The 23,358-nt window shown below is 41.3% G+C and overlaps 1 protein-coding gene across 1 annotated transcript; it reads left to right on the top strand.

The window, feature by feature from the left end:
- The first annotated feature begins 2,984 nt into the window (after positions 1-2,984).
- LOC131500121 (KRAB domain-containing protein 5-like) lies at positions 2,985-23,275 on the top strand. The gene is made up of 5 exons (XM_058708872.1): positions 2,985-2,999; positions 7,537-7,663; positions 8,166-8,261; positions 22,757-23,164; positions 23,211-23,275. The coding sequence occupies exons 1-5, from the start codon at positions 2,985-2,987 to the stop codon at positions 23,273-23,275; spliced, it is 711 nt and encodes a 236-aa protein (XP_058564855.1).
- Positions 23,276-23,358: the final 83 nt, after the last annotated feature.

The following is a 23,358-nucleotide window of genomic DNA, read 5'->3' as shown; positions in this document are numbered from 1 at the left end:
CACTTACCACTGACAAAATCCAAAGGCAGAGAGATGAGAGGTGGCGAAACACGAGAGGAAGTTATTTCAGGGAGGCTGACACTGCAAAGATGGCTGAATAATGTCTCAAGGACTGTCTCCAAAGTGCTGGATACACTTCCAGGTGTATGGAAGGGAAAAGGGGAGAGGTGGGTGGAGGGGCAAAAGGAGTCAGGACCTGCAGGTAGACAGTGAAGTCTGCCATTGTCTAGGAGTCAGTCTAGGGTGGGGTCTTTCTGGCTCAGGGCAGTCCTTGAGGCTTGAGGGGTAGTTCCAGTTCCCCTGAGGGATACTTTGTCCTCAGGGTCTTCCTCCTGAGCCAGGAGACAAGCTGGAAGGAACCCAGTGAGCAAGTTTGAGGTCAAAATTGAGGCAACAAAAGTCCTCTGTCTTGCCCTTGGATTTGGTCAGCCATGAGTGGCAGAACTGGGTCTGTCTGGGGCCACTGGAACCAGGTGCTCCTGCACCCTTGGGTCCTGCTTACAAAGTCATTACTACCATCTATCCAATAAACATGTCCCTCATCTCCCATTGTTAATATGTGTGTGTGTACGCGTGTGTCTTGAGAACACTTCCGATAGCCTCTCTTAGCAAATCTCAAGGGTACAATACACTAGTATTAAGCACACTCACCGAGGTGTAAACATTCACTTCTCACACATCCTGCATTATTAGTGCTTTTTGCCAGTTGTCCAACATCTAAACATTTCCCCCATCCTCAGCCCCTGGCAACAAACTTGCTAATCTGTAATAATTTTGCCATTTTTAAGATTTGCGTGTATGTGATTTCATACAGTATATATTTTTCTGTATGTGGTTTATTTAACTTAACAAAATATCCTCTAGCAACCTCTAAGTTGTGGCAATGGAAAAATGTCCTTCTTTCGGGAGGCTGATACATATACCAAGAATAAATTAGATGAGGGACCTCTACTAGGAAGGAGTTAATAGCAGAGATGAACATTTAATTTTTATTTTATTTTTTTATAGTTTATTGATTTATTCCAGAGAGACAGAGAGAGAATGACCAGGGTTGGAGCAGATAGGGAGACAGAGGATCTGAAGTGGGCTCTGTGCTGACAGCAGAGAGCCCGATGTGGGGCTCAAACTAACCAACTGCTAGTTCCTGACCTAAGCCAACGAGGGACACTTAACTGACTGAGCCATTCAGGTGTCCCCAGCGATGAACCATTTATAAAGAGTTATCTGCGTGGCAGTGCAAACATGTTTGATAAACATTTGCTCTTCCTTTTTCATTGCATGTAGATATAGTTCCTCCTTGAGTTGTAAAGCCCCACCCCCTTCTCCTTCATTCCAAATGGCATATAAGCATCGATTGCCTGTCTTTGAGCCTCAAATCTTTGAGGTTCCCATCATCAAGAAATTCTTTTTTTCTCTTTTGAACCTGCCTGATGTCAGTTTAATTGTTAGACTGGCCAAAGAATAGAGAACAGATGAAGGAAAATGTTTCCTTCTCGTACACATTCATCCTGTTGTTGAAAACTGACCTCTGTTCTTCAGAGCTAAAATATAATGTGAAGACAGAGTTTGGGCAAAAGAGGAATAAGAGCTTTATTGTTTTCCCAGGCAGAAGAGGCTGAAGTAGGTTAAGGCCTTCAACATTGCAAGCCCACCCAGAGGAAGGGGCTGGGGATTTTTATAGGGACAAACAGGATCCATCTTGTTTTGACAAGAGTTGTTTTTGTGCTACAAACACTGGTCATCATATTTCCAGTTTGGTACTCTTTGGTTAAAAGAAAAGGCGGCGGGGGAGGTGGTTAAGAAGGAAAGATGGGAGGTTTCCCCAAGAGAAAAAAGGTTACTAAGTTTAATAGGAAGCTTTGTTGATGTTTTAATGTCACCATTTTGAATTGTTCAACTTTATGCTTTTAAGTGGTTTCAGTTTCAGGCAGCAGCACAACTGTCTTAGATCACTCTATATTTTACTGTGAGAAACCACTCAATATTTTCTAGAATGGCCAAAATAAGGAAAAGAGGATAACACCAAATTTCAGTGAAAATAATGAGGAATTAGAAATCTCAAATATTCCTGGAAGCAGTTAAAAAATGCATTCAGTTGGGAAAACTGTTTAGCGGTGACTTAGGAAAGTAAACTTTGCTACTGAATGGGAGCATTTTACCATTCCAAAAAGTGTCTCTTTGGCATAAGGATTACTTTAAAGGAGGAGACAAAGGAAAAGGTCTGAAACCCTTTTGAAAGAGGCATTTGCATGTATAAGGGAAAGCTCCCTGTGGAAGGGTGTCTCCCACTGCATAGAAGGAAGAGGGGGGATGTGTAAATCTCCAGAAACTCTGATCAGTGGAGAAGGCATGGATTTAAATATGGACAAAAACCATAGCTATGATCGTGCTTTTTGTCTGGTCAACTTCCTAAATACTTCCCAATAGGATCACTTGTGGAATTTCAAAAAATGATCATATCACCCCCCCCCCCCCACCAGTTTCTGTCAATCAATGTTTGTTGAAACAATGGTGTTGTTTTAATTAAGTGCTCCAGGTGATTCTAAAGGAATCCAGGATGAAGCACAAAGGTTTCCCAATAATTTAGGAGGGGTGAGTGCAGGCTTTGGCTCTAGGAGAGGTGGCAGGGTCTCCTCTATAGGAGTTGGAGAGGATCAAGGCTGGTGTAACAAAGTGTGCCTATGGTGTAGCAGCATTTGTGGGGTGTAGTGGCATCTGTGGGAGGAGAAGCATCTGTGGAAAGGAGAAGAGGAAAACTCAGAGGTTGGCATCCAATTAGGAGCTCAAAAGGTTCTGAATAGCTTTTTACACAAAGGAGTAGGAAGTTGGGCCTTTTCTACATTTCAAAGTCTGGCCTGCAGGTGATCAGTTTACAGGTGTAGAGGCTGTGTTAGTGGCTTGGAAGACATTTTCTGCTGATGCAGCTGTGAGATCTCCAGCAAAATCTTCAGAGAAGAAACCCAGGGGACCAGGTGAAAGAAGAAATGGCCAGTTCTCAGGTAAGCTGTGCATCTGAGGGCAGAGACCCTGCCCTGTTTTTCTCTTGAAGGCCCATGCAAACTGAAATCACAAATGTTGGTTTTTCTAGTTCTGAGATTTCTGCTTTATTTTTTCACCCAATTTTTAACCTTTTCAGATGATATTCAAGATTAGGTTCTTAGAACACTCTTACCTTGTATCGCTGAGCCTTCTCCCCCTTCTCCAACTCCAAATTAAAGTTCTGCAATTATTGAAAATATTCCCTTTGTGAACGATCCACAGGGGAAGGCGTTGAGTCCAAGATTCCTGCTGCTGGTGGAGTCTGGTCCTGCATAGCACTCAAGGAAAACAGTTCCCATTTAGGTCAGATCTGGATGCTTAATCACCTCTCTGGAGACCAGGATGAAGAAAATGCACAAATACACAGGATAGATATGAGGCCCGGATTAACTCCAAAGTTGTCAGATAAAAGGAAGACTCTTGCTGCTTAGAATGTTGAAAAGATACCCCATTTTCAGGTTATTTCATTACAATTTCATTTCAATTTATTTCATTAGGTAGATTTACCGAGTGATATGCAGAAACCATCCCATTTCAACTGGAACAATCTTTCTTCTGGCAAAGTTTCTCTTTGCCTGTAGTTTCTGATGAAAGGAACAGAGGTAAAAGAAATGTCGACAGGATTAAATTTTCTTACAGTTTGCCATCCATTGATAAACACTAGATATAGGCAGAGTATGACATTGCTCAAGGAATTCACAATTGCCTTCATGTGAATGCTTTGCCAGAGGCAAAAGGGAAGCTCAGCTTGAGGAGAGCCAGACTGCCAGTATCCTGTAAGTCTTCTTGACTATCTGAAAATGCTTTAGAAACTTCTTTTATCTCTATGCCTCCAACTTAAAGCATACCTGCAGTGTCTCCTCAAATCCTACTGCAGCCCTTGGCGCCCACAATTCCTCTCCCTGTGCTTTCATGAAAACAGCTTTTTTGACCAAAGAGGTCTCCAGAATCCTTTCTTGACCACTTGCTCCCAACCCACATCCCACCCGTTGCCACTGGACAATGAAGGCTCTCACCTTTGTGTAGTAGAGATAATGACTTCTGGGAGTGGAGGTTCTAAATCACTGGGACCTCCATCCTGTAGACTGTTAGTTTACTCCACATTCTTGATGCAAATCTATTCTTCTATTTAGTTTGTATTTTCAGAACAGGAAAAGAAGAATCCCATAGTTTACATGCTTGCACCTTCGAATCCTGAAACAGAATAGAGCAGAAATGAGGATTGAAACAAAAGCTTTTAATGAAACAGTATATGGTGGGATCATCAAGCACAATGGTCAAGAAACAATTCTGGAGATGTTGGATGATGCAAGATAGCTTATTGGAGTCGCACAGACACTGGACCTGTGGGCAGAGAGAGCCATACGGTGGCTTCATGAAGCTTATATGTCCTGGGGGGAAGGGGAGCTGCACGCAGTATTAGATCACAAATGTTCCTTTTATTTTTTTTTAAGTTTATTTACTTATTTTGAGAAGGAGACAGAGTACGTGAGGGGGGGGGGGAACGGGGAAAATTTGGGAGAGAAAGAATCGCAAGCAGGCTCCCCATACTCAGCAGCATGGAGCCCTCCTGGGGGCTCAAACTCATGAACTGTGAGATCATGACCGAAACCACAACCAAGAGACAGAGGCTTAACCCACTGAGCAACTGAGGAGGCCTTCCTTTGAATTTCTGAGTGTAAAACTGCTTCTGCAGGATTTCTCTGGTGATTACCATTCAGTTCAACGTTACTTATTGAGATGTATAGGCAGTCAGGAGACCCCTTAAGAATGTAGCAACCAGCACTTACTTGATGCTTATTAAAACTCTGCAGGCTCTAGGTCAGGCTTCTCTGGTGGAGGTGCACATTTTCCTGTTTGTATCCCTCATCATACTAGATTCAGAAATAATAGCTGGTTTATGTATATCATTCAATGTGTTTGTGTTGACAGTGTGAATAAAAGACCTAAGCATCATTATCCAAAACTAGATTTATGAGTGTAATGTCATTGAAGATGTTTCTTAGTTTCCACGACCATTTTCTGCTCTTCCCTTGTTTCCTGCAGTTTGTGTGAGAGACGGGGAGATTGAGAGAACAAGTGGAGAAGGCGCAGAGAGAGAGAGTAAGAGAGAGAGACAATTTAAAGGCAGGCTCCCTGTTATCATCGCAGAGCCCAATGTAGGGCACATACACAGGAGCCTGGAGATCACAATCTCAGTCAAAATCAGAAGTCAGATGCTTAACTAAGTGAGCCCCCCAGGTGGCCCTCCACTCTATCACTTTTTTTTTTATTTTTTTTTTAACGTTTATTTATTTTTCAGACAGAGAGACACAGCATGAACGGGGGAGGGGCAGAGAGAGAGGGAAACACAGAATCGGAAGCAGGCTCCAGGCTCTGAGCCATCAGCCCAGAGCCCGACGCGGGGCTCGAACCCGCGGACCGCGAGATCGTGACCTGAGTCGAAGTCGGACGCTTAACCGACTGAGCCACCCAGGCGCCCCTCCACTCTATCACTTTTAATATGTATATAACTGCTTTCTAAATGTATGGGTGTGTGCATGAAGTGTAAAACAGGAGATCAGTTTGGTGTGGACACTTTCTGGTTTCCATAATTCTTTTCAGCTTTCACACGTGTTACTAACGTTGCTTTAGGGTCCCGTCTGGATATTGACCACTGTGTCGTTTTAGATCAACTCTAGGTCAGATAACCCGGGTTAAAACGGAATCTCTTCCAAGTACTGGATGCTTGACAAAATATCCACAGAGAAATAGAATAACCTGTTTGCTCTCATAGGTGATAATTGTTTATAATTATGATTATTATTCATTTTCCATTAATTTATGAAAAATGAGTAGATGCTATCTACTAAGTAGGAAATGCTCAGAAAGGCGCCTTGTTGCCTTTTTTTGCTATTCTAGTAGAACCTGTGGTTGTTATAAAACCCATTTAGTTCCAAGTACTCCATGAGTTCCTGCCTTTGAATTCTTGCTCTTTGTTATTCAAATATCTATTCCCTGGCCAATAGGCTAATGTCTTGTCAGCAATGCAGAATCTGGGGGCACTTGGGTGGCTCAGTCAGTTAAGCATCTGACTCTTGATTTCAGCTTAGGTCAGTAGCTCATGGTTCCTGAGATGGAGCCCCAAGTCAGGCTCTGCACTGTCAGTGGGGAGCCTCCTTGGGATTCTCTCTCTCTCCCTCTCTCTACCCCTCCCCCACTTGCTCTCTCTCCCCCTCTCTCAAAATAAGCATATAAACTTAAAAAAAATAAAGCTCTTCAATGCACCATTGTGAAATTGTAATTCATATTAGAATATGCTACGTACATTGTAACACACCCAGACTTTCCATCTAAGAAATAGACACCAGGTATACTACGTGATGTGAATATAGTATTTAAAAATATGGATGCCTTTGTTGATGCCTTCATTTTATAAATTCGCTTGAATAAACACAATATTTACACTGGTTCTTACCTCAAAGTAAGAAAATAGATGAAAGCATATCATTGTGTTGAAAAAGTTCTTCCTGCAGAAAGCAGGAAACTCCTCAAAGTCAGAACCAGTTTTTCCAATATACCTAAACAAACAGGAATTCACTTCTTGGTGAGTCACAGATAGAATCTATACCAGCTGGGGTTGTCACACAAAGGAAACGTGATTTTCAACAATTAAGGAGATCACAGGGAATCACTTCCAAAGCAGAGACCCCGGGAAGGGAATGGTTTCATATATAGTCAGGGTGGAGAATTAGAGGGAGAGCCCATCACCTTATGTAAAGGTGCAGATCAGGTTACACTTGGGCCTGAAGAAAACAGTTGTATACAGGAGGGCCTGGGTGGCTCAGTTGGCTGAGCATCCAGCTTCAGCTCAGGTCATGATCATGCAGTCTGTGTGCTTGAAATCTTGCGTTTTGTGAGTTCGAGCCCTGTACTGGGCTCTGTGCTGGCAGCTCAGAGCCTGGAGCCTGCTTCCAATTCTGTCTCCCTCCCTGTCCTTCCCCTGCTCCTGCTCTGTCTCTCTCTCTCTCAAAGATAAGTAAATACACATTGGAATGTTTACTTTTTGCAAACAAGCAGTTCCATACCTACTCTGGATGTTACATAGGAAATGAGGTTTGTGCTCGCTCTTAGGTGGAGAGTTTAGCATTATAATGAGGTCATGGTAACAATCCTCTCCCCGTGGTTGACACCACTGTCTACCTGCTTAGGAGTGAGTCAGGGGATGAGCTCAGACAGGGTGGGTATAAGCTCTTTCTCAGGTGACATACCTTTTGTTGTATACTTTCTGTTTCCATCACAAGAGATCATGGCCCTGGGGTGTTGTTGCCTGAAGTAACAGATAAGGTTGAAAGAACAAGTGAAATAAAATGAGGGACTAAGGGCAGTGGGTATCAACAAGTAAGCAGTGGAGGTCAGGTCTTGGGGTCCAGCTGGTGACATTAACTCCCTCTTGCATCTTAGGTACCATTATGAATGCTGCCTATGGCTACTTGCTAACTATGGTATTTGTTGCAGGGACTGCTGACCTTCAGGGATGTGGCCATAGAATTCTCTCAGGAGGAATGGGGATGCCTGAACCAGAGTCAGCGAGAACTGTACAGGGATGTGATGTTAGAGACCTATGGACACCTCCTCTTCTTGGGTGAGGATAACTCCTTCCAGACTTCCCAAACCACACTCGCGGGTTTGTTCCTTCCTTGGAAGACTGTCTCTTGGAAACATCCTCTTTGCATGACTGGGATTCAGATCCCTGCAGTCAGAGAAAGAAGTAGATTTTGTAGATATAGAGAAATATCTTCATGAGGTTTCCTTTCCAGCTGTAGATTCCCCTTCTTTACCGTGAGGTAAGAGCATCATCATCTGTAGATGAGTGGTAATTGTAAACATTGAGTGGCATAAAATGGTACTGCCCACTGAAGCTCCTAACTGCTACTCATTCCTGTCGTGGTAGTACTTGGACGTGAGGTCACGATGTGAAGGTTGGAAATTCCTGTCAAGTATACTAAAGGGGCTTGTGGGCAACAGCATTCAGAAATCATTTTCTGGAATTCTACAATGTCCTTTCTCATGTACTGAGCACAGTATTGGGGTGAAAGAATCTGAGAAACAGGCATGTTCTTTTTTTTTTTTTTTCTGATAATCAGGCCTCATTGTGTCGAAACCTCACCTGGTCATTTTTTTGGAACAAAAGAGGGAGCTCTGGGATGTGAAGAGAAAGAAGACGGTAGCCTCACCAGCAGGTAGGTGGGCATGAACAAAACAGATGACAGTGGTGATATGCAAATATTTAAAATATGGCTCAAGTAGCTCTCCTTGAATGGAAATTAGTTTGGAAGCCCAGTTTTATGTCTGTCCCACTCATAGCGGGACATCAGCTTTCCAACCCGTCATACTCTTACATTCTCGAAGGATTCTTTGTTCTGCTCCAGTGATGGTCCATCACATCCACAGTGAGTGCCAGGAGACTCCCCTTGTGCGTTGAGTATCTCCAAAGTCTGAAAGCTTCTCCTTTGCTTTGAAGGCCCTGGAGAATTCTCCCTATTCTGAGAAACTCTATTGTAAGTCATTCCCAGTTTCTGTTTTTGTGAGAAGTGTGTCATAGTAGTGGTGGACAGAGTGGGTTTTGGTGTCCAAATCCCAGGAGCACTGGAGACAGGGATCACGTGATTTCCGGTTTATGCTTTCCAATGTTCCTGAGGCTATAATCTTTTTCTTTTATTTTAATGTTTGTTTTTGAGAAGAGAGACAGAGAGAGGCAGACAGACAGAGCAATTGTGGGGGAGGGGCAGAAAGAGACAGAGACATAGAATTTGAAGGAGCCTCCAGGCTTTGAGCAGTCAGCACAGAGTTTGATGTGGGGTTTGAACTCACAGACCACAAGATCATGACCTGAGCTGAAGTTGGATGGTCAACCAACTGAGCCACCCAGGCACCCCACTGATGCTTTAGGCTTAATCATACAAAACTGAGATTCAGTAATTCCCTCAGATAAAAAAGCATTTTCTAAAATGAGAAAATCTTATGCTCTATTTCACTTCAGAAGCTTATTTTTCTTATGAATGATAATAAGAAATTTCCAATTTATGTCTTCCATTCCTCAATGGTGAAATAATTTGTCCATGTGTATTCTAATATTTCTACCAACATTAATACCACAGGGGAACTACAACACTGAGAACTTAGAACTCACAGCCCACCATAAAGACTCAATGGGTACGTTATTTCTCAGTAACTTCATAATTTTCATCTTTTTTCTTGTATAATAGAAACTTCCTGTGCCTTTGTCATAAATGTTTTCACTTTCTGCGTGGCTCTTTATGAGATTCATTTCTGACTTATTAGATGAAAATTCTGACATGGCATATGCATCATGAGGTATGAGGTAGATCATTTGGGTTGACCTGTTGGTCTTGCAGAGTTTTCCTGATATCATTTAGTTACCTGTTCTCTCTTCTTCCTCCATAAGTCTCTCTAAGATGACCATTTGAATTGTTTGCCATGGAATAGTGGCTTGATATTTGAATAAAATGGTTATTTTCCTTTTCGGTGTTAGACTGATTTACATATTTGTTCTGGACATTTATTTCACAGCTGTCATTCTGTGTTCTTTGAAGAACATTAGCCACCTGATCCCAGTGTCACCCATTACAGGTTCCTTATTTCCTGTGTGTTCTGCTGGATCCCTCCACTAGAAGGTTGATATTTTTTCTCTGTTATCATTAAGTATCTTTATGGGAAGATGTGCACTAATCATCTCATTTATTCTGGAAGCTTCCTCCTTCATTTCACCTTGTTTGTTGTCTGCTTTGGAAAATGAAGATTTCCTCCTATGTTTGCTGTAGGAATTGCTGTTTAAAGTAGAGATTGTGAATGAAAGTTCTGCCCTGTAAACTTCCATTTTATTCTGCCCTCATGTCCCATAGATACTCTTCCTTATCTCTTTTCTGTTGCTGCAAATAAAGAAAATGTGTATCACATTAGTTCAAATGCCTTAAAATTGTGAATGTAATCCAGCACAAAACATAAAGGAGACCTAGACTTTTAATGCTATAGAAGACTCAAAATACCTATTGGTATTTCTTTTTTTTTTTTAATATGAAATTTATTGTCAAATTGGTTTCCATATAACACCCAGTGCTCATCCCAACAGGGACTCTCCTCAATACCCATCACCCACCCTCCCCTCCCTCCGATCCCCCATCAACCCTCAGTTTGTCGTCAGATTTAAGAGTCTCTTATGGTTTGTCTCCCTCCTTCTCTAACCTGTTTTTTATTTTCTTTCCCTCCCCCATGGTCCTAAGTTTCTCAGGATCCACATAAGAGTGAAAATACATGGTATCTGTCTTTCTCTGTATGACCTCTTTCACTTAGCATAACACTCTCCAGTTCCATGCACGTTGCAACAAAAGGCCATATTTCATTCTTTCTCATTGCCAAGTAGTAGTCCATTGTGTATATAAGCCACACTTTCTGTATCCATTCGTCAGTTGATGGACATTTAGGCTCTTTCCATAATTTGGCTATTGTTGAGAGTGCTGCTATAAACATTGGGGTACAAGTGCTCCTATACATCAGCACTCCTGTATCCCTTGGGTAAATTCCTAACAGTGCTATCGCTGGGTCATAGGGTAGCGCTATTTTTAATTTTTTCAGGAATCTCCACACTGTTTTCCAGAGTGACTGCACCAGTTTGCATTCCCACCAACAGTGCAAGAAGGTTCCCATTTCTGCACATCCTCGTCAGCATCTATAGTCTCCCGATGTGTTCATTTTAGCCACTATGACTGGCGTGCGGTGGTATCTGAGTGTGGTTTTGATTTGTATTTCCCTGATGAGGAGTGATGTTGAGCATCTTTTCTTGTGCCCGTTGGCCATCTGGATGTCTTCTTTAGAGAAGTGTCTATTCATGTTTTCTGCCCATTTCTTCACTGGATTTTTTGTTTTTCGGGTGTGGAGTTTGGGGAGTTCTTTTTAGATTTTGGATGCTAGCCCTTTGTCTCATATATCATTTGCAAATATCTTTTGCCATTCCGTTGGTTGCCTTTTCGTTTTGTTGATTGTTTCCTTTGCTGTGCAGAAGCTTTTTATCTTCATGAGGTCTCAATAGTTCATTTTTGCTTTTAATTCCCTGGCCTTCGGGGATGTGTCAAGTAAGAAATTGCTGCGGCTGAGGTCAGAGAGGTTTTTCCCTGCTTTCTCCTCTAGGGTTTTGATGGTTTCCTGTCTCACATTCAGGTCCTTCAACCATTTTGAGTTTATTTTTGTGAATGGTGTAAGAAAGTGGTCTAGTTTCAACCTTCTGCATGTTGCTGTCCAGTTCTCCCAGCACCATTTGTTAAAGAGACTGTCTTTTTTTCCATTGGATATTCTTTCCTGCTTTGTCAAAGATTAGCTGGCTATATTTTTGTGGGTCTAGTTCTGGGGTTTCCATTCTATTTCATTGGTCTATGTGTCTGTTTTTGTGCCAATACCATGCTGTCTTGATGATGACAGCTTTGTAGTAGAGGCTAAAGTCTGGGATTGTGATGCCTCCCGCTTTGTTCTTCAACAATATTACTTTGGCTTTCGGGGTCTTTTGTGGTTCCATACAAATGTTAGGATTGCTTGTTCTAGCTTTGAGAAGAATGCTGGTGCAATTTTGATTGGGATTGCATTGAATGTGTAGATAGCTTTGGGTAGTATTGACATTTTGACAATGTTTATTCTTCCAATCCATGAACATGGAATGTTTTTCCATTTCTTCATATCTTCTTCATTTTCCTCCATAAGCTTTCTAGAGTTTTCAGGATACAGATATTTTACATCTTTGGTTAGGTTAATCCTGGGTATTTTATGCCTCTTGGTGCAATTGTGAATGGGATTAGTTTATTTGTCTTCCTGTTGCTTCATTATTCGTGTATAAGAATGCAACTGATTTCTGTACATTGATTTTGTATCCTACGACTTTGCTGAATTCATGTATCAGGTCTAGTAGACTTTTGGTGGAGTCTATCACGGGTTTTCCATGTGTAGTATCATGTCATCTGCAAAAAGTGAAAGATTGGCTTCATGTTTGTCAATTTTGATGCCTTTGATTTCCTCTTGTTATCTGTGTGCTGATGCTAGCACTTCCAACACTATGTTAAACAACAGCGGTGAGAGTGGACATCCCTGTCGTGTTCCTGATCTCAGGGAGAAAGCTCTCAGTTTTTCCCCATTGAGGATGATATTAGCTGTGGGCTTTCATAAATGGCTTTTATGATGTTTAAGTGTGTTCTTTCTATCTTGACTTTCTCAAGGGTTTTTATTAAGAAAGGATGCCGAATTTTGTCTAATGCTTTTTCTGCCTCTATTGACAGGATCATATGGTTCTTATTTTTTCTTTTACTAATGTGATGTATCACGTTGATTGATTTGCGAATATTGAACCAGCACTGATGCTCAGGAATGAATCCCACTTGATCATGGTAAATGATTCTTTTTATATGCTGTTGTATTCGATTTGCTAGTATCTTATTGAGAATGTTTTCATTCATATTCATCAGGGATATTGGGCTGTAGTTCTCTTTTTTTACTGAGTCTCTGGTTTAGGAATCAATGTAATGCTGGCTTCATAGAATGAATCTGGAAGTGTTCCTTCCCTTTCTACTTTTTGGAGTAGCTTCAGAAAGATAGGTATTATCTCTGCTTTAAATGTCTGGTAGAATTCCCCTGGGAAGCCATCTGGCCCTGGACTCATATTTGTTGGGAGGTTTTTGATAACTGATTCGATTGCTTCGCTGGTTATGGGTCTGTTCAAGCTTTCAATTTCTTCCTGTTTGAGTTTGGAAGTGTGTGGCTGTTTAGGAATTTGTCCATATCTTCCAGGTTGTCCAGTTTGTTGGCATATAGATTTTCATAGTATTCCCTGATAACTGCTTGTATTTCTGAGGGATTGGTTGTAATAAATCCATTTTCATTAATGATTTTATCTATTTGGGTCATCTCCCTTTTCTTTTTGAGAAGCCTGGTTAGAGGTTTGTCAATTTTGTTTATTTTTTCAAAACACCAACTCTTGGTTTCATTGATCTGCTCTACTGTTTTTTTAGATTCTATATTGTTTATTTCTGCTCTGATCTTTATTATTTGTCTTCTTCTGCTGGGTTTGGGTTGTCTTTGCTGTTCTGCTTCTGTTTCCTTTAGGTGTGCTGTCAGATTTTTTATTTGGGAATTTTCTTGTTTCTTGAGATAGGTCTGGATTGCAATGTATTTTCCTCTTAGGACTGCCTTCGCTGTATCCCAGAGCGTTTGGATTGTTGTATTTTCATTTTCATTTGTTTCCATATATTTTTTTAATTTCTTCTCTAATTGTCTGGTTGGCCCATTCATTCTTTAGTAGGGTGTTCTTTAACCTCCATGCTTTTGGAGGTTTTCCAGACTTTTTCCTGTGGTTGATTTCAAGCTTCATAGCATTGTGGTCTGGAAGTAGGCATGGTATGATCTCAATTCTTGTATACTTATGAAGGGTACAGTCTTTAATTTAAAGTCTAGTTTGTCTGATATAAGTATGGCTACTCCAGCTTTCTTTTGAGTTCCAGTAGCATGATAGATAGTTCTCCATCTCCTCACTTTCAGTCTGAAGGTGTCCTCAGGTCTACAATGAGTCTCTTGTAGATAGCAAATAGATGGGTCTTGCTTTGTTTTGTTTTGTTTTCCATTCTGATACCCTATGTCTTTTGGTTGGAGCATTTAGTTCATTTACATTCAGGGTCATTATAAAAAGATATGGGTTTAGAGTCACTGTGATATCTGTAGGTTTCATGCTTGTAGTGATGTCTCTGGTACTTTGTTTCACAGGATCCTCCTTAGGATCTCTTGTCGGGCTGGTTTAGTGGTGATGATTTCCTTCAGTGTTTGGGAAGAACTTTATCTCCTTCTATTCTAAATGACAGAATGGCTGCATAGAGGATTCTCAGCTGCATATTTTTTCTGTTCACCACATTGAAGATTTCCTGCCATTCCTTTCTGGCCTGCCAAGTTTCAGTAGATAGATCCGTCACGAGTCTTATCGGTCTCTCTTTATATGTTAGAGCATGTTTATCCCTAGCTGCTTTCAGAAGTCTCTCTTTATCCTTGTACTTTGCCAGTTTCACTATGATAATGTCATGCAGAGGATCGATTTAAGTTACGTCTGAAGGGAGTTCTCTGTGCCTCTTGGATTTCAATGCCATTTTCCTTCCCCAGATCAGGGAAGTTTTCAGCTATGATTTCTTCAAGTACAGCTTCAGCACTTTTCCCTCTCTTCCTCCTCTGGAATCCCAATTATGCATATATTATTGCGTTTCTTCATATCACTTAGTTCTCTAATTCTCCCTCATACTCCTGGATTTTTTTTAAATCTTTTTCTCAGCTTCCTCTTTTTCCGTAATTTTCTCTTCTAATTCACCTATTCTCTCCTCTGCCTCTTCAATCTGAGCTGTGGTCACCTCCATTTTAATTTGCACCTCATTTATAGCATATTTTATCTCCTCCTGTTTCTTAGTCCCTTGATCTCTGTAGCAATAGATTCTCTGCTGTCCTCTATACTTTTTTCAAGCCCAACGATTAATTTTATGGCTTTTATTTTATTTTATTTTATTTTATTTGTTTGTCAACATTTAGTTGATTTTTGAGACAGGGAGAGACAGCATGAACGGGGGACGGTCAGAGAGAGAGGGAGACAGAATCTGAAACAGGCTCCAGGCTCTGAGCTGTCAGCACAGAGCCCACGCGGGACTCGAACTCACGGACCCCGAGATCATGCCCTGAGTCAAAGTTGGATGCTTAACCAACTGGGCCATGCGGGCACGCCTATTATTTTAAATTCATTTCCTGTTATATTGCTTCTTCGTTTTTGATCAGTTTGTTAGCTGTCACTACATCCTGGCATTTCTTTTGAGGAGAATTCTTCCGTTTTGTCATTTTGGATATTCCCTGGAGTGGCACAGAACTGCAGGGCTCTTCCCCTGTGCTTTCTGGGGTAACTTGTGTTGGTGGGCGGGGTCGCAGTCAGACCCGATGTCTGCCCCCAGCCCACCGCGGGGCCACAGTCAGACTGCTGTGTACCTTATCTTCCCCTCTCCCAGGGGCAGGACTCACTGTGTAGTGGTGTGGCCCCTGTCTGGACTACTTCCACACTGCCAGGCTTGTGGTGCTTCCTCTGGGGGATCTGGCGTATTAACCGGGGTGGATCCGCACGGTGCACAGGGGCAAGAGGGGCAGGCTCAGCTCACTTTGCCTCTGGTGCTCCAAGGTCCGATGCGGGCGGGGCCCTGCAGCACTGGGAGGCAGGCAGACCCTTTGGAGGGATGGTTCCACAGAAGCACAGTGTGGGTGTTTGTGCAGTTCAAGCAAGTTCTGTGATAGGAACTGGTTCCCTTGGAATTTCGGCAGGTGGATGGGCGAGGGAGTTGGTGCTGGCCAGCACCTTTGTTCCCTGGTGAGCTGAGCTCTGTCCTCCAGGGTTCAACAACTATTCCTCCCATTATTTCTAGCCCTTCTGCTCTCCGAGAAGAGCTGTTGACTTATGACATTCCAGATGTTATGTCCCGCTTGGCTGTCAGAAAACACTCGGTATGGCCCCTCTGCATTTGCAAGTCAGACTGGGGGCTCTGCGTTGCAGGGCAGGCTACCCCTCCACTGCCCCGGCTCCCTCCCACCAGTCCATGTAGTGCGCACCGCCTCTCCGCCCTTCCTACCCTCTTCTGTGGGCCTCCTGTCTACGCTTGGCTCCAGAGAGTCCATTCTGCTAGTCTTGTGGCAGTTTTCTGGGTTATTTAGGCAGATGTGGGTGGAATCTAAGTGATCAGCAGGACGCGGTGAGCCCAGCATCTCCTACACTGCCATCTTCCCCTCCTTCTGTCCTCCTCTGTATTTCTGAGTGTGTGTGTTTGTGGTGTATTTGCGAGTCACAAAAACCTTTCTCCACAAATAGTTGTATAATCTGTATGTCACTGAAAACATTTCTTAGTTTCAGGGAGAGTAAACATTTTTCATTCTATCACTTTTATTCTTTTGTATTCAATTGGTAATTTTTGTATTTTATGTGGAATCTTCACTTTTCTCTTATGTTACTCAGTTTCATGGCTTTAATATATTTGCATGACCATCACCACGTTGAAACTTTCGGTAAACGTACTTTTAGGATTGTCTCTGTATAATGGTTGGTGTGTTCCTCTTAGATGAATTTAAAGTCGGATAATCTGGATAAAGACACATATTATACTATTATTGCAATTTTGCCAGATATTCTTTTGAAAGATGAAAAACAACACTATTGTTCTCATAGATTACTGGGATAGATGGGCGAATTCATGCAAAACTGTTAGAATGGTCTGTACTGTGTAGTAAGTGTTTAAGGAGAATAGTTGCTTCTGTTCATGATATGAGGCTTAGTAATTTCCTCATTATTCTTCAAGTTCAAAGTCCTCCATGATTTCTTCTGTGCTTTTTTTTTCTTGGAATATAGAAGTGTGGCTCTTGAAGTGAAGATGTTGGCATGAGTTTCAGGTTTGTGAGAAATGTAGAAACTCAGACCCCACATAAAATTTGAAATCAGAATGTGAGTTTTAAGAAGACACTCTGTTTGTTTTCATACATCACACTGACAGTGTCACATTGACATTCAAGTGCACGCATAGCTCACCATCACTTTTTTATTATTCTGTGTCTGTTTTCTTCTGTAGTACTTTTTGACAACTGATTTTGTGGTATGTTGTAAATTAGGAAGTTTGGTGCCACCAGAATACTCTTTATGTTTCAAGATTATTGTGGGTATATATTATCCTGCCATACCCATGTGAATGTTCCATTTGGTTGTGATCTTTCTGCCAAAAATGTCATTGGGAATTTGATGGAGGTCGCATGAAATCAGTAGATCACTTTGAGTATAGTGACAGTTGGATAATTTGAAGTATTCCAATGTAAGAACATGGATGTGTTTTCACTTACTTCTTCTTTCAATTCCTTCACAGTATTTTATAGTTTTCTCTGCACCAGTTTTGACCTCTAGCATTATGTCAAGTCTTAAGTAGTTTATTCTTTGTGATGCTACTGTAACTATAATTATATTTGGGGGGGGGATTGTTCTTTGTTGTGTATAAACCATGAATTCTTATTTGTTGGGTTTGTGATCTCCAATTTTGTAAAATTTGCTTGAGTTTTAGCAGGTTTTTCGAAATGAGGATTCTTTAGGGGCACTTGGGTGGCTCAGTTGGTGGAATGTCTGACTGTTGTTTTTGGCTCAGGTCATGATCCCAGGGTCATGGGATGAAGACCTGCCTCAGGTTACACACCTAACATGCAGCTTGCTTGAGAGTCTCTGCCTCCCTGTGCCCTTAACTTACTTGCACAAACACTCTGTCTCAAAAGATAATAATTTAAAATTTAAAAAAAATAGGGATTCTTCCGAGAAGAAGATAGTATCGTGACAGACTAGGAGTACCCTACCCTCCTCACATCCCACAAACACATCTAGATAACCACTAAACCGTCCTAAGTATCCCAACAAGCAACCTTAAGACTGACAGAGGAATTACCCAGCTAATGTGAGAGAAGAGGCACATCGAAGATTGTAGGAAGTATAGAGATTTGGCTGGGGGAGCAACAGATTATAGTGCTGCTGAAAGCAGGGAGCTGTGGTTGTGGAGAAGGATGAGAGAGAGTGGCGCTCAAAGAAGAATGCACAAGGAGAACATTTCCCTAATGTCATTGTCTTGGAAAAGGAGAAGGCCTGCATTTTGTGCATTCTTACAGTGTGGCTTCAAGCCTCAAGTTTTCAAGGTCGACCGGCTTAGCTGGGAAAGATCCAGGAAGGTACTGCTCTGTCTTGGACAGAAGGTAGGCTCACAACCTGGGGGTAGACAGCATGGAAACAGCAATGTGAAGAGCATTTGGGGCACAGATGAGTGAGATTATTTGATATTCTAGGGGCCCTTCAATGAGGTGCATGATGGGGAACAAAGGAGCTGACTGGTTCCATTTCCTTCCCATGTTCCTCAGCATGAACACAGAGCACCCTGAGAGAAAGGGCTCAGCGAGGACACTGGCTGCCCGCCTTGCTTACAACAAGCCCCAAGCCCCTATGCTCTGGTGGAACTGCCCTTCTCAGTCAAGCCTGACTCAATCCCAGCAAGGTTGGCCCCTACCTCAGGGGACCTGCATAATCTGCTGCCCACACCACATGTGACCACACAGTTCTGCATGGCCTCAGTTCTGGTAGAGTTGACGTCTGGTCTCATCTCACAAGCAGACCACAGCATAACCAGTCAAAACTCGCCCCATTGAGGACAGGGTCCAAACACTGGCAGGAGAGCTTCTGCACACCACTGGCGTCAAAGATAGAGCAGGAGACATAAGTGGCTATTTTAACATACAGAGGGTGGTGGAGATGTAGACAAAATGCCAAGATGGAAGAATTTTTCCAAAATGAAACAACAAGATATGGCCGTGGCCAGAGATTTCAGTGAAACACTGTATCAGTAACATTCCAAATGGAAAATTGAAGGCAACTGTCATAAGGATTCTCACTGAGCTTGTGAAAAGAAGACAGCAGTGAGGCTCTTACTACAGAGATAAGAGGCTTAGCAAAGGAAGAGTGATGTAAAATGCAATAAATGAGATGAGAAACGCACTTGATTCAATGAACAGCATGTTGGAAGAATGAGAGCAGCAAATTGGTGGCCTTAAAGACAAAATAATGGAAAATAGTGAAACTTAAGGAAGAGAGAGACAGAGAGACAGAGTAGAACTATGCAACATGAAATAGCCTTAGGAAATCAGGGACTCCCTCAAAAGTGATGAGATTTATATTACAGGGGTCACAGAAGAAGATGAGCAAGGGCGTCAGAAAAGTTACTTCAGGGAATAATAGAAAAAAGCATCCCTAATCAGTTGAAGGAAACAGACCTGCAGATTCAGGAGGCACAGAACTCCATTGAAATCACCAAAAGGAGGCCAACACCAAGACATCTTGGAATCCAATTAGCAAACTATGGTGATAATGACAAAATCTTAAAAGCAGCAACACAGAGGAAGTATTTCACCCATCCTGAAAAGTATAAGGCCAGCTCAAGATTTCTCAACAGAAACTTGGCAACCCTGAGGGAGGGACATGACAGATTCAAAATGCTGAAAGGGGAAAAATAGGCAGCCAAGAACAGTCTATCCAGGAAGACTATCATTCAGACTAGAGGAGAGAGAGAGATTTTCAGTCAAACAGAAACTAAAGGAGTTTGTGACCACTGGAACAGCCCTCCAAGACATGTTTAAGGATAGTATTTGACTTCAGAGGAGAGACCAAAAGTGAGAAAGACAAGAAAGTATCAGAAAACAATCTCCAGAAACAATGCCAAAAGTAATAATAAAATGGTAGCAAATAGGTATCTAGTCAATAATTCCTTTGAAGGGAAATGTACTATGCACTCCAATCAAAACACATAGGGTGTCTGAATGGATTAAAAAAAACCCAAACCGATTAATCTGCTGCCTACAAAAGACTCAATTTAGACCTGAAGTTGTCTGCCAGTTGAACGTGAGGGGCTAGAGAAACGTTATCATGCAAATGGATGTCAAAAGAAGGCCAGTGTAGCAATATTTATATTTGACAAACTAGCCTTTTTTTGTTCTTGTATTGTGGTTATGTCCTCTTGGGTACCAGGGTAATGCCTGCCACCTAGAATGATTTTCAATGGGTTCCCTGTATTCTATTATTTGTAGAATTTTGATGAATTTTATCAGCAATTGCTTTTTTAAAAAAATATAATGTTCTCCATTACCTTTTTAATAACTATTTATTTTGAGAGGAGAGATAAGAAGGAAGAGGTAAGGAGAGATAGAGATAGAGAGAATCCCAAGAAGGATGCCCACTATCAGTGCAGAGCCCAGTGTGGGGCTGGAACTCACAAAGTGAGATCATGACCTGAGCCAAAACCAACAGTTGGATGCTAAACCAACTGAGCCACCGGGGCATCCAAGGAATTACTTGTTTAAAAGTTTGGTCCATTGACCAGTGAAGGCATGTGGTCTTGGTCTTTTCCAAATTGTCTAATATGTTAGTGTATGTTTGCTTTAGGAATCGTTTATCACACTATATGTTTCTGTGTGTAACTGTTGCCTCGTTTTCTTTTCCATTTTTCTTTTTCGTTGGTGGGTTTTTTTTTCACTGTAAATATATTTAAAGTATTGTTAAGTTTGTTTGTTGTATTGGAGAAATGGAATTACTTTCAATGTTATGTTTATTTGGGTCTTCGTTTTACTTCTTTCTTATTTTTCTTTAGCATTTCCTTTTACAGAATTTTAGCTAAATTTCTTCATTCTTTTGTTGATTGAGGTGTAATAAAAGAAAAAGGTGAAATACAATAATTAACTCAATCATTTATAGCATAAAAAATTGAAAGTGGAGGGTCTAGTAGAAAAATTAGGAAAAAATGAATAATAATGATTACCAAAAAAAAAGTTTCCTGGATTTTGTATAGATAATGTCATCCTCTAACAGTGATAATTTTGCTTTTTCTCTTCCAAGTTGTTTCCATTTTAGAATTGTTTTAAGTTTATTTATTTTGAGAAAGTGGGAGTCGGGAGAAGCAGAGAGAAAGGGAGAGAGAGAGACAGAGAGAACCCCAACAAGCTCTGTGCTGTCAGCATGGAGCCTGATGTGGGGCTCAAACTCACATAGTGCCAGGTTGAAAACCAAGAGTCAGACAATTAAGTGAGCCAACCTAGCGCCCCCAATTTGGTTTCCTTTTATGTATTTTTTTCCTAATTGTTCTGAATAGTGCCAGTACTGTGTGGAATGGACATGGGAAAGTTGCTTCAATATCTTATTTGTGATCCTATAGGAGGCGCTTTTGGCCTTCTCATCGATTATGTTGGATTTCAGCTTTTCACACATACATGATCTTTATTAGGATGAAGTAGTTTCCTTGGATTCTTCCTTATTGAATATCTTTAATCATGAAATGGTGTCCAATATGCTCACTTCCTGTCCTGTATCAATTAAGATAATCCTCTCTTTGTGATCTTTAGTCTGTAATGTGCAGTCCCAACTCGATAGTTTTCCATATGGTGAAACACTCTTGAATTTCAGGAAGAATTCCCAGTTGATTATGTCGTAAAATGGTAAAATGTGCTTTTGATTCAGTTTGTTTTTCATTTGTTTATTTGTTTTGAGAGGGAGAGGAAGGAAGAGGACAATGGGAGGGGCAGAGAGTGAGGAGGAAAGAGGATCCCAAGCAGGTTTTTCAGTTTGTAATGAGCTGGACATGGGGCCTGATCTCACGACTGAAGTCATGACCTGAGCTGAAGTCAAGGGTCGGGTGCTTCACCAACTTAGGCTCCCAGGCTCCCCTATTTGCTTAGTTTTATGGCGCACTTGCATGAATATTCCCCACAGATGGTAATTCATAGTCTTCTATACTTCTGGCATCTTCCTTCAGCTTTGATAACCTGTTAAGGCTGGTATGATCAAGGGTTTTCATAATCTCCCTTCTCTTCACTCCCTAGAAATGTCTGGGGCGATTTCAAGTACTTTGTCATGTGTGTCTATGAATTATTCTGTGAATTCATGTGGCATAAGAGTTTTCCTTGCTGGGAGTTTATTTTTTAAATTTATTTTTAATTAAAAAACCATTTTTAATGTTTTTATTTATTTTTGAGACAGGGAGAGACAGAAAGAGACAGAGCATGAGCAGGGGAGGGTAGCAGAGAGAGGGAGACACAGAATCCGAAGCAGGCTCAAGGCTCTAACCTGTCAGCACAGAGCCCGATGAGGGGCTCGAACTCACGCACTGTGAGATCATGGCCTGAGCTGAAGTCTGATGCTTACCCAACTGAGCCACCCAGGTGTCCCATTGGGACTTTATTTATTACAGTGTTAAAGTACTTAGTAGTTGTAGATCTGTTGACTTTTTTCTTTTCTTTTCTTTTCTTTTTTTTTTTGAGTGTGAGAGTCAGTGAGTGGGAGAGAAAGCAGAGGGAGAGATAGAGAGAATCTTAAACAGACTTCGTGCTTAGGGTAGAGCCTGATACGGGTGTCCATCACATGACCCTAAGATCATGACCTGAGCCAAAATGAAGAGTTGGATGCTCAACCGACTAAGCCACCCAGGTTCCTCTTTCATTACATTTTTTTCTCCATGATGATGTCAGGTAGGTTATACCTTATTTGAAATAGGTACTTTTTTTTTTTTTGGATACCTATTTGTTAGCATGTAATTATCCTTTTTCCCAATTATGATTACTTTTATTTCTATGATATCACATGTACTGTGTCTTGTTTTAGTTCTTCAATTCTGATTTTAGGTGAACTTCAATTTTTCATCCTTACTTGACGGTGTTATAGGTCTGTCCAATTTTTGGGTTACTTCTGAAAACAAACTTGTCCTGTTGTTTTATTCCTACTTTTGCTATATCGTATTTTCATAATTTCTGTTTGACTTTTAAATTAAATGTGCTTCCTTCTAAATTTTAGCTCATAGGGTAATTTCCTGATTCTTTGTGACACAGGAATATGATTTGTGCTACACCATTAAACAAGTACAGAATGATCTATTAGGCTACGTTTTCATGTTGTGTGTAATCTTCTGTGTCAAGGAAGAATGAAGTCCCGATGAATCCTTCTCAACCATCTTCCTGACATTCTCAGACTGATTTGAAGGTTGTATATTAGAAGTTGTCAGTACCTTCATGTGAAAGTAGTAATTGGAATGATGTTCCTTTTTTGTTATTTGCTATCTTTCAGCTATATCTTCACATGGCACCCAGAATTTCCTGCCAAAGCCATGCATAGAAGCCTCTTCCCAAAATGTGTCACTGGGTACATGGAAACATCATGCCCTTGAGAATTTACACTTAATGATAAACTGGGACAGTGGTAGAAAGAATGAAGCACATCAGAAGTTTCATGAAGGACGTAGTCCAATTGAGATGACCGCCCATAATAAGAACCTCATGACCCCAAATGATGAAGGACATAAAACATCTTGGAAAACCGCCCTTTTTACATCCACTATTTGTGCAAAGCAGTGTGCATCTGTAAGCAGAAGTTCCAATCAAACATGCAAACATACATATTTGTGCAAAGAAAATTTGGAACATTTGGAAAGTTACCCCATCCACACTGAAAACAATGCTGTGAACCATTGTGAAAGTGGGATTGGATTGACCTTTCAGTCAAATATTTCTAAAACTCAAAGATTCAAAAATGAAGATGAAAGGCCTAGGACGTCTCAATTTGGGAGGTGCTTCACAGAGGAGGTGACCCTACAACATTACCAGTCCGTTTTCATTGGAGATACACTGGCTCAATACAGTGAATCTGAGGCGCAGTCTAACCAGGGCTCT

This window comes from Neofelis nebulosa, chromosome 17 (genome assembly GCF_028018385.1).
Source record: "Neofelis nebulosa isolate mNeoNeb1 chromosome 17, mNeoNeb1.pri, whole genome shotgun sequence".
NCBI classification, from domain to species: Eukaryota; Metazoa; Chordata; class Mammalia; order Carnivora; family Felidae; genus Neofelis; species Neofelis nebulosa.
The sequence above is the reverse complement of the archived record's forward strand: the minus strand, read 5'-3'. Positions and strand labels throughout refer to the sequence as shown.